This window comes from Papaver somniferum, chromosome 6 (assembly GCF_003573695.1).
Source record: "Papaver somniferum cultivar HN1 chromosome 6, ASM357369v1, whole genome shotgun sequence".
Lineage (NCBI taxonomy): Eukaryota > Viridiplantae > Streptophyta > Magnoliopsida > Ranunculales > Papaveraceae > Papaver > Papaver somniferum.
In genome coordinates, this window is record NC_039363.1 from 174,541,655 (window position 1) to 174,567,447 (window position 25,793).

Below are 25,793 nucleotides of genomic sequence, written 5' to 3' on the forward strand. Positions count from 1 at the left end.
TTAGAAACTAGCAATCCCTACGCGTAGTTTGAATTTTTTTTACTTTTTTTTGGTTATTTGTGAAAATTTTGTTAGAAACTAATTTTAATTTGTTTTTAGTTTCTTTTGGGTATTATGCTGAAAAAAATGAAAGAATTGAACCCAAATATGAACGCCATGATTTTCACCATGATGTATGCAAATTGACGACCATCTCTCTTTGATTGATTAAGGAATGGTCAAAGAAAGGAATGTGGTCTTATATTGCTTTGTGGAAAATGTAATGATTATCTTAGTCAACAACTTGTATTAGCAAACCAACATTTAAAGAATTAAAGAGAGATTATTATTATATTACTGATATTATTTGAAAAGCACAATAGACAAAGATTATATTTCAAAGTAATCACAACGTTACCTGCAACCGCACTCAAACTAGTAATAAATTCTTTAGTACGAGCGGATAGATGCTAAATCACTTTTTAATTACGATATAATCCAATTATAGCCGTTGTTAGTTGGATTTATATAAACATTTTATATGACTCCTATCTTTATCAAAAAAATAAAATATTTATTGAATCCCACAAAAATTATTACAGTACAGTACATGACATGAGATGATGCCAAGATGGTAGTAGGTAAGAGACCACGATTGGATTGGACGAATCCAATTTCTTTCATTACTTGTCAAAATGATTTTATAGACCCAAGAGAAAGACACGCGTGGCTTACAAACTTCACACACACTTGCAATGATAACACCCTGCAAAAGCTGCAAAGAGATTTACGGCTGCAGTAGCTAACACCATTGATGGCCATGGGAGAAGAAAAGATAAATCAGCATACCTATTCTTACACAAGTAGATTGACCAAGAAACAACGGCTCTCCATTAAGGTGAGGCCAAGGCCAAACAGCACACCACCAAATGGTTTAGAATTCTAGGGATCCATACAGACTGGGATTTCTATTGCAGTTACATGTGGACTATCATTTAAGTTGGCGGGGAGGAGTTTTACCACATTGATAAACTGCTTTCATCCTCACACAAGCATACCTCCAATATACTATCAATTTTCAACCAAAGATACTCTACTACCAAAGAAATTTCTCTCAATTGTTTTCCTAGTTGTTTTGATGCAAAAAAAAATAGTGAACTAGAAGTAGCAAACTGTTATAAAAAGAAAGATGAAGCGAGGTGGCAATACCTCAATATTTCTATTCAGTTCACTGGTTTTCTAGATTTCAACCACCTCCCTACGGCTGGGCAGATGCTCAGCAACAGATTCAACATCAATGGGAAACAGACATAGATCTTAATAATAAAGAAACATATAGCACCAAAATGTTTCAAATTTATAAATGCACTTAACTATAAGTGCCAGACACATGACACTAACACAGCATTTCACCATCGTTCATGCAGTGTAAAGGTAAGACCATAACCAACCTAAGTTTTTCACAGATAGAAGGAAAAAAAAAAGATAACTCAGCAATCATGAGCATAAGTTTTTCACAGATAGCAACACAAACCAACTGACGCCAAACAGTCTTTTTTGAAAACAATGCCATCAACAGAAACCACCACGGAGACGAAGGACAAGGTGAAGGGTGGACTTCTTCTGAATGTTGTAATCAGCAAGAGTGCGACCATCCTCGAGCTGCTTGCCGGTGAAAATCAACCTTTGTTGATCTGGAGGAATTCCCTCCTTGTCCTGGATTTTAGCCTTCATATTATCAATGGCGTCGGAGCTCTCCACCTCCAAGGCGATGGTTTTTCCATTCAAGGTCTGCACAAAGATCTGCATACCACCACGAAGACGCAAGACAAGGTGAAGGGTGGATTCCTTCTGGATGTTGTAGTCGGCAAGGGTACGCCCATCTTCCAATTGTTTCCCAACAAAAATCAACCTCTGTTGATCTGGTGGGATACCTTCTTTGTCTTGTATCTTCACCTTCACATTGCCAATGGTATCCGAACTCTCAACCTCTAAAGTGATGGTCTTTCCAGTGAGGGTTTTCACAAAAATCTGCATCCCACCTCTGAGACGAAGCACCAAATAGAGAGTAGACTTCTTATGGATGTTGTAGTCAGCAAGGGTACGCCCATCTTCCAATTGCTTTCCAGCAAAGATCAGTCGTTGTTGGTCTGGAGGAATACCTTCCTTATCCTGAATTTTGGCTTTTACATTGTCAATGGTATCTGAACTCTCAACTTCCAAGGTGATGGTCTTTCCAGTAAGGGTTTTCACAAAGATATGCATACCACCTCGAAGTCGTAGAACCAAGTGAAGGGTGGATTCCTTTTGGATGTTGTAGTCGGCAAGGGTACGCCCATCTTCCAATTGCTTTCCAACAAAGATCAAACGCTGCTGGTCTAGAGGAATACCTTCCTTGTCTTGGATTTTGGCCTTGACATTATCGATAGTATCAGAGCTCTCGACCTCCAAAGTAATGGTCTTTCCAGTCAGGGTTTTCACAAAGATTTGCATACCACCTCTGAGACGGAGGACGGAGAGTGGATTCTTTCTGGATGTTGTAGTCAGCAAGAGTTCTTCCATCTTCCAACTGCTTACCGGAAAAGATCAACCTCTGCTGGTCTGGGGGAATTCCTTCCTTATCTTGAATCTTAGCCTTAACATTGTCAATGGTATCTGAGCTCTCAACCTCAAGTGTAATGGTCTTGCCAGTGAGAGTTTTCACAAAAATCTGCATTTGTGGATCAATTATAACAACAAACTAATCAGACAAACTAATCAGATACTGACAAGCAGATTTACCATCAACAACGTGAACACATACATGAATGATGTCCATAATGAAACTACATCAGCTCTAAAACACACAATTTATCCATAAAGCAAACTAAATTAGTTGTTCTAAATTGTGAATTAGGTACAAAATTTAAACACAATGGCAGCCAATGGACAATATTTCGAGCTCAAAATAGTTGAGCAACATCAACCAAGACAGAATTTTAAGGTTTCTGACAAATTAACGGAAGTATGTCTATCACTTTGAAAAGTCATATAGCCTTAAAAAGAAAGCCATTGTGTAAATTCAAAATAAACACGTATATTCTCCAAGAAAACCTAATCTTTTTGGTATGATTCTCATCCATTAGAATGAAACTTATTATAATGAAAACAGAAAGCAGAAAGCGTAGTTTTTCCACAACATTACCTCCAGCACTTGAGAATCAAATTCCTCAATGTAAAGTACATCAATGAAGAGAACTAACTGATTGAAACTAACTAAATTTCCAAGCTTATATAAGACTGTAACTAGAATCAATAGTCCATGTCGAGAGTTACATACAAAACCTGTAGGATCAGAATCTCGCACAGAAGAATATGCTTACGAAATTATTAACAACACATCGCGAAAACATCGCAGGATTATTTCAGAAACGACATAACAGATGACATCAACTTAAACATGAGATGTGATGATTTTGCGAAAATTAGGAATGTTGCGAATGTTACATTTGTAAGCTTGCGAAAATACCGCAAGCCATATCCGAAATTAAGGGAAATGTTAGTTGTACATTAGTTGTCATCCATTATGAAAATCACCTATATAAAGAGAAAGGCAAGAGAGAGAAAGGAGATAGATAATCAGAAAGAGACACACTTTAGGGGAGGATACATTCTGTAGAGAGAGAAAGTAGAATTGGTTGTATTATTATTATCTCCTTCTTCTTCCTCCTTCAAGAACCTAGAGCTCCAAATACTCATTAATGGAGTCTCCATGTAATCAAGAGGTAATTACAAATAATCATAGTAAAACCCAAACCCGTGGATGTAGATCAAATTGATCGAACCACGTAAACCTTGTGTCTCTTTACAATTTTAACATTCTTATCATAATTTTTATGTTTAGATCTACAAATTATTACAAGGGGTGTGTTGTAGGATTTCCTGCAACTACATTTTTGGCGCTAGAAACAGGGACGAGTAAAGGATTTATCCTTCCTGTAACTTGTTGATTCAAGAAATTTTTATGAAGATTAGCTATTGTTCATATTTTTCTAGATCTACAAAATTTAGGTTCAAAAATGGAAATTTTATGGAAGAAATCACACTTTCAGGGAGTAAACATCATCAGCAATTCAAACACATGAAAAGAGTGAGAGAAAAAATTAGTTGTTGTGGTGAAATTTAAGGAGAAAATGGACGTTTCAGTGGAAGATTTTCATGTTCAGGAGAAGAAGGCAAATATGAAAGAAATTAAGAAAGGACGAAGAATATATAAGAGGCATATGCTGCAATTTCTATCACAAACAGAAATTCGCTCAGATGGTTTGAGCTGGAGCGAGTAAGAGATAAGTCACGGGTTCGAATTTCGCAGAGACACATATTTTTCATTTTCTTCTCATTTGCATGGGAGAATAAAAGAATAAGAGAAAAACATGTGCGTTTATTTCGCAAAGAGATCCTTGAACAGTTGGTCAAGAGAACAATATGTACATTCGTGGTCGCAAGTTCGAAATTCCCTGCGAGCATAGTTTTCTTCTTTTTACAGATAACGAAGAAATGAATAATTTCGCAATATTGTTTCATTAGTTCGGAAACAAGAGGTAGCACAGTTGGTCAAGCTTCGCTAGAGTGAGTTGTAAGACTCGAGTTCGAATCCCTCATCAAGCCTAATTTTTCGCACATTTTTGAAAACCTAAAGGCGAAGAAATAGAATAAAGTACAGCATTGTGTATTTAAAATAAATACAACATTGTGGTCAGAGAAGGAGTATGCAACTAGAAGACATGGGTTCGATTCTCCCTGCGACCAAATAATTTTTGCTTCGCAAATATTCATTTCGCAGAGTTAATATTTGATTACTTGGCACAATATTTGATTATTTCGCAAGAGGGGATTAGCACAGTTGGTCAGGAGGCATGAATGCAAGCAGCAGGTCGCGGGATCAATTCTTGCTTCTCGCATGTTTATTTTATTATGCGAAACTTATACTGAATTGCCTCTTACACAATTGGAACTTGATTTCTTCGCAAGAACTTTGATTATTTCGTAAGAGAGGCTTAGCACAGTTGGTATGGTGCGAGAAAATCCAAGAAGCAGGTCAAGGGTTCAAGTCTCACTTCTCACACTTCTTTTTGCTGCGCGAAATTCATACATTTCAAGGCATTTATTCACTTCTTTTACAGCGACTCACATGAAAGATAAGTACCACTTCCTTGAACATTTTACTTTATACTAAGAACGAATAAAAAAAAATTTAATTTGATTTACAAAAAGCGATTCAATCATACGATTACAAAGATTTCAAGATTTCAAAGATTATAAAGATTACTAAGATTTCAAGATTACAAAGACTTCAAAATTACAGAGATTTCGAGATTTCAAAATTACAGAAAACTGAGAAAATTCAATTTATATATTTCACTAGAATATTTCTTTTGCAGATAATAAAAAGATTTTTGATTTGATTTACAAAACGCGATAGAATCGAAGAATTACAAAGATTTCACAACTACAAAGATTTCAGAGTTACCATGTATTAGAATTTTTCTTGAATATTTATTTTGATTCAAATGATATGATATTATGGAATGAAATAATGAATAAAAGAGATGACAGAAATGAAAAGATGAATGAGAGAATAAAGAAACGCGAACATTTTGCAGAAACAAAGAGACCGAAAATTTCGCAGAAACGAGAATAAAATTTCGCAGATAGGGGCAAACCTTTATGGCGTACACCCTAGTTCGCGAATAAAATTTCGCAAGAGGAAAATGTAAGATCTAAAGTACGTCATATAAGGGGGTACCTGTTGCATGGCTCAGGGAAAGGTTACACCGCCCCTGGAACCTGAGTCATGGAGATTTGGGGTCAATAAAGCCCATCCGGGAGAGGCACCTTGGATTCTCAGCTTAAGCATATGACTTAGGTTGGGAGACTAAGGTAATAAGGACTCTCCCAAGGAATGCAGAATCTGATCAAGGCGCCGAGGTACACGGTTGAGTCAAGAGTGCCAGGGGCGTTTGAAGCGTCCTTGCCATTCTTGACAAGTCTTGGCTTATACTGCACTCGGCCTGAAGAAAACTCCACTTAGGGTGCAGTCTCGTAATCATAAGCCTTATATGTAAAAGGGATAAGAGGCTCGAAAACAACTGGTTGTTGTTAAGACTGGATGGGAGGAGCTAACCTTGTATGGTAGAAGTACGCCTCCTTGAAGGGGCAACCAGGGGGAAGATAAGGGCGGCACCCTCCGTTAGGGAGCTGATAAGTGTCTTAAGAAGCAAATGTCATGAGGATTTTTACTCGCAAGGGTATTAAGGCTTGTCATATTTGTGCAACAATCCTGAAGAGGCAATAATACAAAAGAAAAAGATAAGACGAGATCAATGGGTTTTCGCATGAAAGTGTGGAGACGTCCTGCGATTTCGTCGCAAGACGGCAATGTCATGGGGCTTTATTTTCGCAAGAATATTTAGGCCTGTCATATTGTCGCAACAATCCTGAAGAGGCAATAATACAAAAGAAAATTTTAAGGCAAGATCAATGGGTTTTTGCATGAAAGTGCAAAGACGTCCTGCGATTTTGTCGCAATGACAAGAGGTGGCAAAATAAGACCTTTAACTAGGAAGGCAAAATAAGACCACATAAGAAGATGAGTAAGCAAATAAGCTTGCGAAAATGATTATATGTAAGCAAATAAGCTTGCGAATATGTATATGGAAATGAAACTGAGGCAGTGAAAATGCCGCAGACTTGATACTATGATCATACTGTTATGAGATACTAATAGTGCGGGAAAGAGGAAAGATGAAACACAAGTAAGAACTTTTGAGGAACAATAACTACACGAAGAGGAATGCATACACTAAAGAAAAAGGCAGAGAAATGAAGAATGGAAGCAATTTAAAGCTACATTAATTTTAGACGGCAAAATGAGCTAAGTAACACAAACCTTAACCATACATTGCAATAGATAAGCATTCTCATCATACAAGCATCATACTCGCATCATAAAAGCATTGCATAAGCATTTCATGGCATAAACATCGCATACACATTTCATAACATAATCATCACATAAGCATTATATTCGCATAAGTACTTTACAAAACTGTATGGAATAATATTGCAGAATTTCGGAACAATATCGCAGAATTTAGCAAAACTATTCAGAATTATTCAGAATTTCGCAGAGTTGTTCAGAATTTCGCAGAGCTGTTCAGAATTTCGCAGAGTTGTTCAGAATTTCGCGGAGTTTTCGCAGAGTTGTTCAGAATTTTCGCAGGATTATTCAGAATTTCGCAGGATGATTCAGAATTTCGCAGAATGATTCAAAATTTCGTCAAATGTGTCAGAATTTTGCAGAATGTGATTATTCCTAACGATATGATTATTTCGCTCAATTATTTCGCACAATTATAAGCAACTTGAAGATATTATACTGTCGCATGAGCACAAAACATGAGACAGAGGCAAGATAAGAATGAAGAAACAATTCGCACATTCAACATTTTCTAAAGGATTCTACCCTCATAGATAAAGAACAGAGGCAACTATGGATTACCAAGAAAACATTTTATGTTCTTTATCTTCTCGGCAAGAATCACCAAAAATGGAGTAATAATTTCGCATGAATAGAGGCAATACTTATTATTCTCATTCAAGGACGGATACTTCTTATATTTCGAGAATTGAATATTTCTTATACTTCATCAAGGATACTTCATGCTTCTTATACTTCTTCAAGGATACTTCATACTTCGCATACTTAAAGATATGATATTTCTTATTTACTTCGCAACGTTCCAGAACTTTACAAAAGAATAGAGGAAAGTACATACTTTTCAAGTCCGATATTCTTTCGCTCGTTCCTCCAACAACTACAACAAGGTGGATTTTTCTTAAAGATCGCTTTTCAAGCAATATTCAAGAAAAAATAGGCAAGATGTAGGATCAGAATCTCGCACAGAAGAATATGCTTGCGAAATTATTAACAACACATCGCGAAAAACATCGCAGGATGATTTCAGAAACGACATAACAGATGACATCAACTTAAACATGAGAAAAGTGTGATGATCTTGCGAAAATTAGGAATGTTGCGAATTTTACATTTGTAAGCTTGCGAAAATACCGCAAGCCAGATCCGAAATTAGGGGAAATGTTAGTTATACATTAGCTGTCATCCATTATGAAAAACACCTATATAAAGAGAAAGGCAAGAGAGAGAAAGGAGAGAGATAATCAGAAAGAGATACACACTTTAGGGGAGGATACATTATGTAGAGACAGAAAGTAGAATTGGTTGTATTATTATTATTTCCTTCTTCTTCCTCCTTCAAGAACCTAGAGCTCCAAATACTCATTAATGGAGTCTCCATGTAATCAAGATGTAATTAGAAATAATCATAGTAAAACCTAACCCCGTGGATGTAGATCAAATTGGTCGAACCACGTAAACCTTGTGTGTCTTCACAATTTTAGCATTCTTATCATCATTTTTATGTTTAGATCTACAAATTATTACAAGGGGTGTGTTGTAGGATTTCCTGCAACTACAAAACCGAAACACAAAGGGATCCAGTTGGGCTCAAAATAGTGGAGCAGCATCAAGCTTACGTACAAGCTATACAACACACTAGTCTGTGATACAAACTCAAGCAGCAGTAGAATAAAACCTAATTTAGTTGTAATTGAAATAGAAATCTTATCCCTAACGATCCAAGATGATCAAATAGAAATCCAACTAATTTGAAACAAAATAACACAATTCTAATAGAATCAGATGCAAAATAACCAACAAACAATTCCAAAATAACAAAATAACAATTCATAAAAAAAAATCCATCTAATAAAACTATTAACCACTGAGCCAGATCAATACATCAACAAGATAAAATCAATCCTTAAATCCTCTCGAACTAACTAATTGAATCAAAAAAAGAAAATTCAGTAACAGAATCAAGATTAGATTACCTTTAGAGAGGAGGATGTTGGAGAAACTGAGATTAGATCGCTGAATAAGAATATCTCTAGGTTATTTTTTCTGTTCGAAGAAAATTATTATTGTGGAACTAGTGAAAGGGGAAAACGTCTATTTATAATCGAATATAGCACTGAAAATATCTGCGGTCCGCCCCGAGATAAACGGATAGGATAAATTCTAGAATCTTCACGAATATCGATGAAAACTGAAGGATAAGGACTCGAGTCTATGGGTGGATATGATGAGGAATTATGGAGGGAACGACTCTTGCATACGACTTGAACAAGTCTACTCTCGCCCCTAAAAGGCAAGCCTGAAACAATCCCACCGTTCTTATTCTATTTTTTTTTTTTTATTATTATTATTATTGGATAGAAATACTAGTACTATTCTTTTATTATGTGCACACGTCTTTGATAGGGTGGCCCACCATTCACTACTCTAGTGAATCCGAGAATACTTTCAAAGAGTACTTCACCTCCTCATTCGATCAAGATAAGGATCTAGTAAACAGCGCATTTCAAAACACGCGTAACTTTTTTTTTAATGTTAAGTGAACGGCAAAATTTCTAACGAAAAATTGAGAGTAAGAGAAAACTTTGACTTTGGCCGGGCGATTTTAACCAAAAGTCAAGGGTTTTGATTTTCGTTTTTTCTTAGTTTCGATTGATTTATGTTGCGTTCTTCATCATGGATGATGATGGAGGTACTGGTAAAGGGGGTTCGTTTCTACCTTGTTCCTCCCACCAGATAGAGGGGGCTAATTTGGGAGGTTCTCTTTCTAACACTGTTAGGGTTTTTAGTTCGAAGATTGCTTGGTCTGAGTTCTTTACTAAGAAGAAGGAATTAATCCCCGATTCTTCTTTGGATTTTGAAGATCCTGGTTCGGCTAAAGGTAAGAAGGTTGCTGATATAGTGTTTAATGATGTTGAAGAAGACCTTGCTTATTGTAAGGATCTAGTAATTGTTTACCATTGTTGGTAGGAAACTACCTTATATGTTAGTGAAAAATACTCTACAGGGGGCTTGGAGAACAAAAGGGTTAATGCATATGACAATCCATGGTGAGTCTTTGTATGTTTTTGAATTTAAGGATGAATCTGATCGTATTGTTGCTATTGAGTATGGTCCTGTTTACATTTCTTAGCAATTTTTTTTTGTTCGTCCATGGCATCCTTTAATTGAGCAATAAATTGCAGAGATGAAATCAATTCATGTTTGGGTTAATCTTAGGAAAGTTCCGTTACATATGTGGAATTCTAAAGCTTTGTCTAAGATTGCTAGTGTCATTGGAAAACCAATAATGATGGATAAATTAACAGCTACTGGAGCTAGGATGATTTTTGCAAGGGTCTTGATTGAAATTGATATAGACTGTGAGTATCCTAGTTCGGTCCCAGTATTTTATGAAGGAAAACATATAGTGGATGTTGTTGTGGAGTACCCATGGAAGGCACCTAAATGTTCTGCTTGCAATTCTTTTGGGCATGTTGTTGTTAAATGCCCATGGGTTAAACCGAAAATTGTTCCAGTGGAGGTTCCTAAACAGAATATTGTTGTGAATAACCAACAAGCTTGGGTAGTAAAAGGTTCTAAAAAGTCAAATCCAAAGCTTATTGTTGATACTTCAAAGACAGATGAAACAAATTCTGAGCCTGTGACTATGGAAGAAGGAGTTATTTCTCCAAATGGCAATAAGGGAAATGTTTATATGGAAGCGGAGTATAGTGGTGTCCTGCCTACTACAAATAAGTTTGACGTCTTGATTGAGATAGATAAGGTGACTCAACCTAAAACAGTGAATGATTATGGGGGTCCTTCAACTAATTGTCTTAAACTCCATTTACTTCTCTTGTAAATGGAGTTTTCGCAGCTTCTTCTATAGCTTCATCTAATTGTCTTATGCCTACTTCTCCTCTATTATTTAGCATTCCTCTCATTTCTTCTAATTCTTTTAAGATTTGTTTATTTACACCTGAATTTTGATCAATTGGTCTTTTTAGTTTCTCCTCCCTTCTTCTGCATTCATATCTTTCTTCTCTAGGGAAATTTTGCATTTCTTCATCATCATCTTCATTTCGTCTTCTTCTGCGATTCTCTTCCTCATCTCTACCTTGAATTCGCATATGATGATGTCTCTCATTTTCCCCTCCATGATTTTTTTCATTTCTTATCAATTCCATTCACTGTCTTTCAGATATCCTCTGTACTCTATCACACTCTTCATTGATATTACCGTTATTCCGGTTTTTTGTACGCCTTCTTTCTCGATTGTCGTGATTGTTCTGGCGAATTGTTTCCTGAAGCTCTTGTTCTTCAATTTCCGCTCTCAATATTTCACGTTCGCAAATTAAACGTGCTTGTTCAGCATAATGTCTTTCAATTTCTTCTTCAATTGTTTGTTGATTTCTTTGAGCTTCTCTCTCATGTAAAATTCTCCTTCCTTCCTCTCGATTCCCTTCGCCATCTTGATTATTTTGTCCCTGACGTTGTCCATTCTCTTTATTTCTATCATTTTTCCTATCATCAAAAGTTTCATTTTGTGGAATGTAACGATCATCAGTCATTTCTCTATTTTCGCGATGTTCTTCATTAGGATTTGATATTTCTTTTTGAATATTATTTCCGGTATTAATTGTGGGTGATTTTCGCCTCATCTCTCTTCTAGTCGATCTTGAATATGATTTTGTAATACTTCTCGATCTTCTACTCTGTAGTCTCATATTTCCATCCTCAATTCGTGATTTTACCTTGTTAGATTCGCACGTTCTTCTGCCTCGGCTCTTCTTTCTTCATGTATTATTCGTCTCAACGTTTCTAACGCTCCAATTTCCTCATCTCCATGAATTATTCCTTCATCTGCTTCTTGATTTCTCTCTACCTGTATATGGTTTCTGGTTTGCTGCTCTTCTTCTACTTCTTATGTTGAATTTGATTGCCAAGTGTGTATACTCACCCTATCATAATCTGTATCCCTTTCTTGTATTAGTGTTTGTTGAACTGGTGGTTGAATTAGATTTTCTCCATTATTTCTCATTCTAGTAGATTCTCCCATTTCACTTCTTTCCCTTCCAGCAATTCTCTTGCTTCTTCTAACAGTAGTTGGTTGTTCTGATGTATTTCTTCTTGCCATTTCTTCAATGTTAACGAATTGCAAGAGATTATGTAAAATTCTTAATAAATTACTCCAAGTCTTCACAAATCTCAATATTAATCTTCAATTTTTTCTAGAATAATCTTCAATCATTCCCTGTTTCTAGCGCCACTATGTAGTTGCAGGAAATCCTACACTACACCCCTCATAAGATTTCATTAACATTCAACTCATTTTAGGTTAACAATCTTAATTTTATTGATGAATCTTTGAAAAATCTTACAAGAAAAGATAAAGGAATCAAGAATAACCGTTGCTCTAGATTTTATCTCTCCTATTTACTTGCTTCTCACTCAGAAAAGATCTCTCCCTTTCCTTTACAATGGAACGACTATTTACAGGGAATTACATATTGGATGACAGCTAATCTGTCCTTTATTTTCGGATATGACTTGCGACATTCTCGCATCCTTACAAATGTTAATCTCGCAAACTCTCTAATTTTCGCAGGAACATCACATTTTTCTCATGATTTTAGCTGACGTCGTTTATCATGTCATTTCTGAAATTGTTCTGCGACACTGTTGTGTTGTATTGTTGATAATTTCGCTGAGGCATTATTGCTGCGAAATTCTGATCCTAGAATGGGAAAACCTAATCCACACACTTATGTGTTTTCCTAGTTGCGTACTAGAGTCGATTCTCCTTTAACCTAGGTTTTTCCTAAAACCATTATAGGTTAACGACTTGAAGACTTCATTGGGATTCGTGAAGCCAGATCCAACTATTTTCTGTGTATTTACGTATTCTGATCTTACTTGTTCTATCGTATTGAGTTTTATCTTATCTAAGATTTAATCGATTTGTCTCTGATAGGTAAGATATAAAAAGTAATCACAACTGTTCTTCGTCTCAGACTCTTATGATTCCGCAATAAATTTTTATGTTAATCAGTTGGGTTATTGTGAGGTGATTGATATTTCTAGGCTGCTCTTCGGGAGTATAAGACCGAATTATCAATTAGTTCCCATTCACGTTGATTTATCAAAATACGGAACAAAAACCGAATAAAGAATAGACATATATGTGGGAGACAGATTTGTTTATAAGTTTTCGACTTTGGGTCGTAGCAACTCTTAGTTGTGGGCTAGATCATCTAATGGAATCAAGTGCGCAGAATCCGACGTGGTTTAGAGGCGTAAGGAACGCGAATGTACCTTAATCGGTGTGAGACTTGGTTATGTCTCAACTACATTCCAGTCCGAAGATAACTTGTAGTAGGCTAGAGTCTGTAGTGGCTTAATACAATGTGGTGTTCAATCTGGACTAAGTCTCGGGGTTTTTCTGCATTTGCGGTTTCCTTGTTAACAAAATTTCTGGTGTCTGTGTTATTTCTTTTCTGCATTATATTTTTATATAATTGAAATATCACAGGTTGCGCGTAGTTCAATCAGTTGATAAATCTGACCTTGTTTGTTGGATAGAACTTGATTGACACTTGGGCATTGGTTATTGGTATCGTCCAAGTTATTTCTCATATCAATCAGGCTCACAAATTTCTATATGTTTGATTTGCTGATTTTTTTGACAAAGAGATATAAACTCTTTGATATAATTTTTAATTGAGTCTAGCTTTTAAATTGGTGCTCTCGGAATTACATTGGAGTTTAGTCCATACAGATTGTCGAATGAATTATTGGGTGTGGTTGTTATACCCCCGCTTTTTCAGTTTGTACAACACAGAAATTCCAAAACCGAAAACATTATTGATATGCAATAAGTAGCTAATCTTGGTTTTCCTATTTCCAATCCAACCTGTAATTCTGAAATCTCTCATTATAAAATATCTAATATTTGTTTAGCATTTAAATAATATAACTTTCCAAGAGATATGTTTTGATTTGATGGGAAATCAATAGCATATAATAAAAAATCTTAATTCAAAGACTCTCAATATTTCGGATCGGGATCACCTTGAGTATCAAGGAATATCTTTAGACAAAAAAAGATAAGAACTGTGTTCTTTTCCAAATTATGTCGACATAACTTTTCTATTTAGCAAACCCTAATTCCAAACTCACACAAAACCATTAAGTAATATGTGAATATGAATGATCATTTTTGCTCTTGGGACCGGTTATACCATGACTTGTAACATAGTAGGAATCGGTTCTACCATGACTCCCAAAAATAGTTAGGATCAGTTCTACCAAGTATCCCAATATAGGTAAGTATTGGTTCTACCAAGACTCTCCATAATAGTTAAGATCGGTTCTTCCAAGTCTCTCAACATAAGTCAAGATCGGTTCTACCGTATATCCCAAAATAGGTAAAGATCGGTTCTACCATAGTTCTCAACATAAATCAAGATCGTATCTACCAAATTTATTACCTAGGTTCGAATCGGTCATCCAATATATTATCAATGAAAACCTGATAAAAACGCCTATTGATTTCCTTTCGATTACGAAACAAGTTTCGTATATGTACTTCCTTTAAACATATGTGACTAAACATAGTTTTTACGATGAAATCACAACTATATCCAATACACAATCAAGTAACGAGTTACATAGATTATGTTGATATCACATTTACGAAGTTCAAAAGATAACGTTATACTTCGTAACCAAATATTCTTCCTTGACACTATGATCATAATAAAATGACCAAGTCTAATAATAGAGAATTAAATATAACCTCGCATGTTATGTTTTCAATCTTAAACGACTTGAAAACAACGATAAGAATGGAACCAAGTCAATTCGGTATCACAATACCTCAAGTGGAAGGATGATGTCTTCGTTGTACTCGATACGTGTTTACAATCTTAGGGTCTTTAGAGTAATACTTATATGTCTCAACATTCCTAGACTTTCTAGTCTAGCCTAAACGAAGTTGACTCTAGTACATTTAATCAAGCGACTCTAATTGAGTATTGATATTAAAATATGACAACTAAACTTGACATACCAACGCTTGGTGGGTTCAATCTAGCAATGCTCTAACATTATCTTCTCAATTTTATCACTTTCTCAAAATAGGTGTTCATGACTCAAAAGTCTACAGGAAGATTAAAATAATATAAAATAGAGAATTGGCAACGTTGTATTGGCGTTACAGATGAAGTGTTACAAAGAACTGTAAAAGAAAACTGTTGCGGAAGAAACACTTTAACACAGTGAATAGGTGACGGTTTATTAACGATTTTCCTCGGCGGTCTGTTCTTGATGTTCTTCGTTCATCAACAACAAAAGAAGATAAAAACTGTGGCACCAAGAAGATTGTTGCTTCTGCGATAGTTTTTAGGGTTTTAGGGTTTAGAGATAAAGATAGAAAGGATAGGATTTGATAAAGGTGAGCAGGAGATAGAGTAATCGACAATCATCTATGTGAACCACAAGTTACATGAAATGCCAATGAATAACACATTTTCGTCTGGGGACAAACTTTATATTTTGCGATGTTTGTTTGTGTAACTGGTTTCTGGTTGGGCACATTTGTTTGATTGTCACCAAGTTTGTTTTGGCAGGTCAAAGGCCCATCTACCCAAATTAAGTTTGTTTTTTTCTTAAAATAAATTGATCAAAGCTATTTTTAGGAAATCATGTTTGAATACTAGAAGCAGAAATTAATTCCAGAAGTTGGAAACAAAAAAGAATTCTTCACACAATTTTAATATTATTGCTTATAGAGATTGTTTTTAAATTTTATTCTCAACCTAGTTTTTTCAATTTTTTGCTTTAAAAAGTCAAAAATTATGTTTTTCAGATATATCCAAACACCCTCTTAGCGTTCTATAAGAGCTAAAAGAGCAAGCATCATATTAGAATTTCTATGAATAAACCGGCATTTAAAACTCGATAACGATAAACACAAAATTTGTCATCTTTTTATCGGACATCGACATGACATGAGCCATCCGGATCTTGCAAACATATCCTATGTATCTTCCCTTTAGCGTCACTTTCCAAGATGACATCCATTAGCTTGAGCTCTATGGCCTTTTCTTTTTTTATCTTTTTACTCAAAAGGGCGAATAGATTAAACAACAACTTAACACTAAGATAGTGATTGAGAAGGGAAATATACGAAAAAAAGCTCGATTTTAGCAGAGCTTGACGACACGGATCCAATCAGGAAAGAAAAAACATTTCTATCTCATGACTGCAACTCAGTTACGAAGGACAATATCTAATAAAAACCATTAAAAATGTCAGTCCCTACACACCAATTGAAAAATCAATATCTTCACACTGTCTATAATAGAATATAAAGTATTATACTTCCCATTTAAGTGCCTTGCATTTCTTTCAATCCATAACGTCCACCAAATAGCAAAATCTCAAATCCTTGTGCTAAGCGAGATAACATTATCTTTCTTCTTTCTCAGTTCCCATATAATGTTTTTGACCGACTCATGAAAAGCCCACTGCAGATTATGATAACTTAAAAAATAATGTCATACTAATCTCGTGGTTTCACAAAGAAGAAAAATATGATGATTTTGAGTCTGCCCCCTTTTTTGCAAAAAAGACACCCACCTATCATTATAGTATCCCTGAAAGAATCCATAGTAGAAGCAGCCTCATAACAGAGCGTCCACATGAAAACTACTAATTTATGTGGGATTTTTGGGTTCTATTTGCATTTGTACAGAAACTTAATAAGCCCACCTTCTTTTAATGAGTTGTAATATTTTGTCACAGGGAAACCTTTACCTCCCGCTTGTCAAATTCTTTGACCATTCTCATTGTTGGTGTTGATAACTAGAAGTAGATTGAGGACATGAGTAACCTCCTTAATTTATTATTCTTTTAGGAACCTACTAAAAGAGAAATCCCAATTATTATGACCGCCCACAGTTAACATTTCTTGGACGATAACATCTTTTTTGTTGCTAACACTGAATAACGCAGGAAACAACGATCTTGGAGCTTGTCCATTCAACCAACAATCTTTCCAAAATATAAACTTGTCCCCGCCCTTCACCTGAATTGTCGAGTTTTGTTCCGCACATGAGACATTCTTCGATACACCAGCCCACAAACTTTTGCCAACTGGTTTAGTGTTAGGATTTGGATAAAATTCTCTCTGAGTTACCACCAAATTTGTGGTTAATTATTTTCCTCCATAACGTCTTTTCTTCCTTTCCGTAATGCCAAATCCATCTTGCATCTAAAGCTTTGTTCAACAATCTCAATTTTCTGATTCCAACTCCTCCTCTTTCTTTAGGTAAACTCACTCTATTTCATCCCATCCAACTTTTCTTCACTTTCTCAGCTCCCCAAAGGAAATGCGGCATATCTTCACATAAGCTAAAATATGAAATAGAGTTACCTGCAGACCTGAAAGTACATGCTTAATTAACATCAACCTACCCTTTTTTGAAAGATATCTCCTTTGCCAAACACACAATTTTTATGAAAAATCTGTAAAATAGTATCCCAAATTCCAATAGCCTTTAATTTACTGCCCAAAAGAATTCCTGGATACTTCATAGGAAAAGTGGCAAGAGAACAACCAAAAATAAGTGCACATTCAAAACATTGGCAGCATTACCAACTGCGGCTAAAGCGCTCTTCTTGAATTTTACTTTCAAAACTGAAATTAGCTCAAAACCTAATAATATATTTTTTTTAGATTTTGAAGTTGCACCACGTCATCATCTAAAAACACTATCAAATCATCCGCGAATTGCAGATGATTTATAGCAGGAGCATTAGCAACCCCATAATCATTTGCATACTAATAGTTTATTTATCATCACAGAGAGCACTTCAACCATTATAATAAAAAGAAAAGGAGACATCAGATCTCCCTGCTTATTACCCTTGCTACTACGGAATAATGTCGGTGCAGTACTAGTTATAGTCATCGCAAACCTTGTAGAAAGGCACCAATTTATCTGCTTCCTCAAAAAAAAGAACAAACAAATCCAGACCTACCGAGAGTGTAGTAGAGATATCCCCAAATAATTTTGTCAAAAGCCTTCTCCAAATCAACTTTCACAACCAAACCAAGATTATTGTCTCTCTCTCTTGAGTCAAGCAGTTCTAAAGCGATGAGTATACCATCCCCAATTTTTCTGCTTTCTATGAAGTCACCTTGAAATTCTGATGTAATGTATGGAAGGGGTCGCTTCATTCTCTCTGCCAGCAACTTAGACACAATCTTATATATGCCTCCAATGAGACTAATTGGTCTAAAATTATGCATACTATTGGCGTCGGCCATCACATTTGGAAATAAGTAAAATATTTGTAAAGTTGAGACTCTAGTGAAGCCTACCAGTTTTCTAGAACTCTTTACATCCATTAAATCGTATTTGATAATTTTTCATACCTCCTTGAAAAATTTCATGGTGTACACGTCCGGTCGCCGTGAATTGTTAATTCCAAAACCCCGTATATTTATTCTAATAGAAAACAATTTAATTAATAAGAGTCAAATAGACCAAAAGAGGGAATGCATATGGGAATAGGAATTATAGTACCATTGAAAGAAGGGGCACATTTGGAAACATCTTTACTGGCAAACCATTTCAATAAGACGGGTATTGTCGTGCCACAAAGGACGACCATGGAAGTAATGAAAAATAAAAAGTTCTGCAGTTGAACCATCTGCTCTATCTGAGAACAAAGATTCTCTAGAGAAGACGTTCAAAATAAATGCGAATAGTTAACTGAACGTTTTTACCCATCTTGCAAGGTGCACCGAGATCAACCACGACCAAGATCATTTCCTTTCAGTCGGTTAACTTCGTCCCTCTCGCTTGAAGGATTCAAGGTTTTATTCTTTCATACCTTAGTCACTTTTTTACTGAGATTCTGCCAAGATATTTACTTTTAGATATGTCATTTCTATTATATATGTCATTTCTAGATTGAATCAATTCTAAATGAAGATTCGATTTTTTGCATCTTGAGGAATTCCAGCACCATCTTAACAGTTGGTTTAGTAGGGAAAATGACCAATCTGACAACTCATTTTTAGGAGGTTTACAAATTCAATAAAATTCAATAAAGAAAGGTATGTCAGACAACATTTCCCCCCTCTGTCAATCAAAAACTGGACGACACTGTACTGAATTTGAGTCCATGTTTTGTCTCTAAGACTATTGGCCGAAGATGAGAAGCGTTGAGTTGAGTTCTTCCCGTTCTCTTTCGCAATAAATGATATTGATGAGACTGAAAGCGAGATCCTTCAATTACTCATCCTCAATTTCCATCATCTTTTATCATATGTAAGTACGAATTTTAAGGCGGGCCTCTTTAGAGACTCGACTGAAAGGTGAGGGGAACAATAACCTACCAAACTATCTTAAGGCAACATAACATGGGACTCTCACTATACGCTTCTTTACACTCTGAAAGTTTCCTGGTAGGCAATGCGTTCTAACAAAGTCAAAATGCCAAATCAAGAATCAGTGAAAAAGCATGGAGAGAGGGAATACAAAGATAGAAATAGGAATTATAGTACCATTAAAAGAAGGAATACATGTGGAAACATCTCTACTGACAAACCATTTCAATAAGACGGGTGCTGGGGTGCCACAAAGGACGACCATGGAAGTAATGAAAAATTAAAAAATTCTGTTGTTGGACCATCTGCTATATCTGAGAACAAAGCTTCTCTAGAGAAGACGCTCAAAGTAAACGCGGATAGTTAACTGAACTTTTTACCTATCTTGCAAGGTGCACCTGAAAATACGAACCACTTTACCATCCTTTCTCAACGTGTAGTCGTGTAACTCTGCTAACCACTCCGATTGTTGCATAACCGATCTACCATCCCATTTCATCATTTTAATCGTAGCTAGCGCCGACTTAATTGTAGATAAAAAAGACAAGTTATTGGGGGTCGTCCGCCTTTATCTTACTTAATATCGCACTCGAAGGCTATGGAGTATAAACAACTCTCTTGGTATGCTTCAAAAAAAAAGAAAAAAAACTCTCTTGAATTGGCAAAAAATCATTTGAAACATCGAAAATGCACAAGAGCTGAATTGTCAAGCAAAACATATTTGTTGCACCATCATGCTATAATGCATCCATTCATACTGTGCACAACACTACCTAGCTACCCAATCAAAAGTTCAATAGGACCGGCGGGCAATAGCCTAGATTACCAAGTAGCGATGCACTTTCTTATGCCATTTAAATTGATGCACATGAAGAACGATTACGACTCATTATAATGGTAGAAGTCTTACAATGCCCCGAGTGAAGATATGATTTCAAAATGCTAGCCGCACTTTTACTACAAAAATGAAACAAGTTCCTTTTTACTTACAGAGATTGTGGTGGAAACATCCAAATCTGCTGAAAAGGCCAATTAAACATACAAAATGATATCTTCAAAGGGTGATTTGGGTTTTATTTTCTAGTACTATTGGAAATCATTGTGACAAAAATTTGGTTTATCTAGAAGGAAAGATTTGACAGGGTGTTTGAGAATAAACATAAAAATTGTTCTCAATTAGCTTAAGAAATACAAAGACACTTATGTTACTAGAACAACAATGAGCTCACTAGTCCGATTAAATGCAAGGGAACCCATAGGATATCTTGGAGATTACCTAATAACTCACAATACAAAATTAACTATGATGCAGCTTGGTTCTCTCTTAATAGTCCAATAGGTTATGCCATAATTTGACGTAATGATACAGGGATCTTTGAGCAAAGTCAGGCAGAACCGTTCACAGCAGCATCTCCAGCAGAGATAGAGACAATAGGACTTCTTCATACAGCCAAATGGGCAAGAGCAAAAGACTTATCAAACTTCAGCATAGAAGGCGACTGTAAAAATCTCTTCGACTATTTGAATGGCAATCCCTCCTCTATAATTTGGCAACATCAAACTATTACGGACGAAGTAAAATATGAGATTAGTTCTTGTTCTAACTTTTTAGGTTTTTTCTTTATTCCAAGAACTGCCCACGGTTCAGCTGACCTTCTTTCTAAGGAAGCTAAGACTTTTCAAACCACTTGTAGTTGGATAAACCAACCTCCTTTTTGTATCATTGAGGCTCCCAAAGTAGATGCATCAAATGTCGGACACATCTTGAGCTCTACTAATACTATGCCAGATGTAAGGGTTGGGTTAGCTCTTTGAATGAAATTTTTGCAGAAAAAATAAATAAATCTAGTGCTGTGCCGAAAAAAGAACGTAGTTGTACCACAAACGTCGTGAGATACCATAATTTATTCAAGTACACGACCGCTTCTCTTTGATCAAGGAATGGTCAAACAAAGAAATGTGGATTGTGATGTTATAACGTTTCATGGAAAATGTAATGATTATATTAGTCAACAACTTGTATTAGCAAAACCGAAATTTGAAGAATTAAAGAGAGATTATTATACTAGTAATATTTGAAAAGCACAATAGATAAAGATCATATTTCAAAGTAATGACATCGCTGCCTGCAACCACCGCTCTGAACCAGTAATTAATTCATTACTACGAAACGAATAGATGCTAATTACTTTTTATATGACTCCCATTTTTTCAGTAAAACTTCACTTTTTTTTTTCAGAAAAACTTCACACGCAACACCTTATGGTCCTTATAGCAACCAAGTATGGCGTAATCACTCCCTTACAATCAAGGTGTCCCCAACGAACACATCGGTAAATAAAATATGAACCTCAAAGGATCAGAAATTCCACTGGTAAGTAAATGAAACCAAAACTAATCTGAAGAGATGCGTGTTGCGCTGAAATATGACCTGAAACTTAAAAATTTGATGTCCTGAAGATGAACCAACACCTAAATTGAAAAGAAACAGACATGATGGATAATTTGGTGAGTTATGTCCCATCAGTAGGATGCAAGTACGAACAAAAATTTGTGCTTTTTATCCTTATGGTATCATTTTTTACACGAAAATGGTTTTCTGAAACTAAGACCACCTACCTCTCTGCAGTTGGGCTGACTAAAATGCACTCCATAATTTAAAACTAAGAGCTGAGCAACAGAGATTTGATATAATCGAACTAGCCAAGCCTCAAAAAGACAACAATGTACATATCACCAAATGTTGCAACTTTATTCATGCACTTAACCATAAGTGTCTGACAGGCACATAATACTAACATGGCATTTCACTATTGCTCATACCATAGGGAATATAAAGTTTTTCACAAACAGAAAACCAAAGATAATTCAGAAATCATGAAAGCATGCAGTGTAAAGGTAACACACCAACTGACGCTCGCGATCATCTTGGAAATCAATGCCATCAACAGAAACCACCTCGGAGACGGAGGACAAGGTGGAGGGTGGACTCCTTCTGAATGTTGTAATCAGCAAGAGTGCGACCATCCTCGAGTTGCTTCCCGGCAAAAATCAACCTTTGCTGATCTGGAGGAATTCCCTCCTTGTCCTGGATTTTGGCCTTCACGTTATCAATGGTATCAGAGCTCTCAACCTCCAAGGTGATGGTTTTTCCAGTCAAGGTTTTCACAAATATCTGCATACCACCACGAAGACGCAAGACAAGGTGAAGGGTGGATTCCTTCTGGATGTTGTAGTCGGCAAGGGTACGCCCATCTTCCAATTGTTTCCCAGCAAAAATCAACCTCTGCTGATCTGGAGGAATACCTTCTTTGTCTTGTATCTTCGCCTTCACATTGTCTATAGTATCCGAACTCTCAACCTCTAAAGTGATTGTTTTTCCAGTCAGGGTTTTCACAAAAATCTGCATACCACCTCTGAGACGAAGCACCAAATGGAGAGTAGATTCCTTCTGGATGTTGTAGTCAGCAAGGGTACGCCCATCTTCCAATTGTTTTCCAGCAAAGATCAGTCGTTGCTGGTCTGGAGGAATACCTTCCTTATCTTGAATCTTAGCCTTAACGTTGTCAATGGTATCTGAACTCTCAACTTCTAAGGTGATGGTCTTTCCAGTAAGGGTTTTCACAAAGATCTGCATACCACCTCTTAGTCGTAGAACCAAGTGAAGGGTGGATTCCTTTTGGATGTTGTAGTCAGCAAGGGTACGCCCATCTTCCAATTGCTTCCCAGCAAAAATCAACCTCTGCTGGTCTGGAGGAATACCTTCCTTATCTTGGATCTTGGCCTTGACATTATCGATAGTATCAGAACTTTCGACTTCCAAAGTGATAGTCTTTCCAGTTAGGGTTTTTACAAAGATTTGCATACCACCTCTGAGACGGAGGACAAGATGGAGAGTGGATTCCTTCTGGATGTTGTAGTCAGCAAGGGTGCGCCCATCTTCCAATTGCTTCCCAGCAAAAATCAACCTCTGCTGGTCTGGAGGAATACCTTCCTTGTCTTGGATCTTGGCCTTGACATTATCGATAGTATCAGAGCTCTCGACCTCCAAAGTAATGGTCTTTCCAGTCAGGGTTTTCACAAAGATTTGCATACCACCTCTGAGACGTAGGACAAGATGGAGAGTGGATTCTTTCTGGATGTTGTAGTCAGCAAGAGTTCTTCCATCTTCCAACTGCTTACCGGCAAAGATCAACCTCTGCTGGTCTGGGGGAATTCCTTCCTTATCTTGAATCTTAGCCTTCACATTGTCAATGGTATCTGAGCTCTCAACCTCAAGTGTAATGGTCTTGCCAGTGAGAGTTTTCACAAAAATCTGCATCTGTAGATCCATTATAACAACAAACTCATCAGATACCGAACCGGATCCACAACAAAAAGATACTTATTCTCAACATTGTAAACAAATACATGATGTCCATAAAGACACTACACATCAGCTATAACGAATTTTCCATCAAACACAAACATGTCAATTCTTCAACATTCTATTACTCCTACGAAGCCAAGATTTAGCAAAAGCATAATAAACTAGAGTTGTTAGTTCAAAACTGAGAATTACAAAACACGACAGCAACCACATGACAATATTTCAAGCTTAAAAAAGCTGAGCATCATCAGTAGAATAATAAACGATTAGACATACCGAATTACCTACATAAAAATAGAAATCCTAGTCTTAGCAATCCGAGATTCTCAAGATGCTATATACACAAACACAAAGTTCCGTCCGATTCAAAAGTCAATACATGGAAGGGAAAAAAAACACAATTCCTAACAGAATCAGTTGCAAAACAACCAACAGTTCCAGAAAGAAACATAACTACAAAATCAGAGATGATATAAAACTGATGACCACAAAAGTCAAATCTGTGCAGCATGAAGAACCATAATAAAAAAAACAAAAGTGAGCGAAATCAAGCTACTAGCATACCACAAATTCAAGCACCAGCAGAATCATCATAACCGATTAGTCCTACCGAATTTTAAACATAATAGCTGGAATAGATTCAACATATGATCAAATAGAAATCCTTGCCCTAATAATCCGAGATTCTCAAGATATTATTATTAAAAATATATATATATATATATATACGAGTCTAATCAGGTGCAAAATAATCAACTATTGCTATCAAAAAAACCAAGAACGCTATGAAATCAGGGATGAAAGACTACTAACCACAGAATCAAATCTGTGCATCATGAAGAAACATAATTTCTAACTATGTCAACAAGATTCAATCTACAATAACAGGAATCAAAATCAAAGTGCTTAGATTAGATTATTACCCTGAGATAGGTGGGTGTTGAAGAAACCTAGTTTAGATCGCCGAATTTGAAGAAACCTAGTTTAGATCGCCGAATATGAGTGTCTGGGTTGATCGAGTATTCCCGAAGAGAGAGAAAAATAATTGTGGAATTAATGAAAAGGGGAGCCTCTATTTATACTCTAGCCTATTTCTCAAAATATCGCCGGTCCAACACGGGATATATCACGAACCGTCTAAAGATATTACGTTAAATTCTTTCTAGAATCTCCGCCGGTCTCACGACTTGAACAAGTCATACATAAAAAAAAGTCAAAACGATGGAAACCTATAGCAATTATAATCTATATTATAAGGGACAATGGTGTTTTTCTATTTTGACAGAAATTTACAGTTTGGATACATAAAGAACAGCTCAAATTAAGACATCTATGTAAGTTATTTAGTTACATTTTCGGCATATAAAGAATGGTCCAGATTGAGCTACATATTTAAGATTTTCAATCTATATTTTGGACATATAAAGAAGGGTCTAAATTAATCCACATATTAATTTTACCTAAGATTATGAATTTAAATTTATTTCTCATTAATTTAATGTCATTTATTTGGGAGTTATTTCTCTCATTTAATGTTAAACCGTTTCTTTTTATTCAACATTAAACGCTCATTCTTTTCTCTTAACTTAATCCCTTTTATAATCAAATTCCTTTCCCAAGGTTCATTCTTTGCACAACTCTGTTTTTCTATTTGGACGGAGATCTACAGTTTGGACACATAAAGAACGGCTCTGATTAAGGCGTTTATTTAAGTTATTCAGTTACATTTCTGGTATATAAAAAATGGTCCAGATTGAGCTACATATTTAAGATTTTCAATCTATATTTTGGACATATAAAGAAGGGTCTAAATTAATCCACATATAATTTTACCTAAGACTATGAATTTAAATTTATTTTCCATTAATTTAATGTCATTTATTTGGGAGTTATTCCTCTCATTTAATGTTAAACCGTTTCTTTTTATTCTACATTAAATGCCCATTAAGTTTACTCTTAACTTAATTCCTTTTATAGTCAAATTCCTTTCCCAAGGTTCATTCTTTGCACAACTCTATTCCCAAGGTACGATTCACTATTGTTTTGGTTGATTTAGATAATTGTTGTTAGCTTTTATCTTTAAT

General features: G+C 35.8%; 1 protein-coding gene and 1 pseudogene across 1 annotated transcript; both read right to left on the minus strand.

The window, feature by feature from the left end:
• Window positions 1-1,446: 1,446 nt before the first annotated feature.
• Window positions 1,447-24,760, minus strand: LOC113290179 (annotated as a pseudogene).
• Window positions 22,035-24,742, minus strand: LOC113290178 (polyubiquitin). Its single transcript, XM_026539733.1, has 2 exons — window positions 24,633-24,742; window positions 22,035-23,661 (listed from the first exon to the last, which is right to left on the minus strand). The coding sequence occupies exon 2, from the start codon at window positions 23,659-23,661 to the stop codon at window positions 22,285-22,287; it is 1,377 nt and encodes a 458-aa protein (XP_026395518.1). The 5' UTR covers window positions 24,633-24,742; the 3' UTR covers window positions 22,035-22,284.
• Window positions 24,761-25,793: the final 1,033 nt, after the last annotated feature.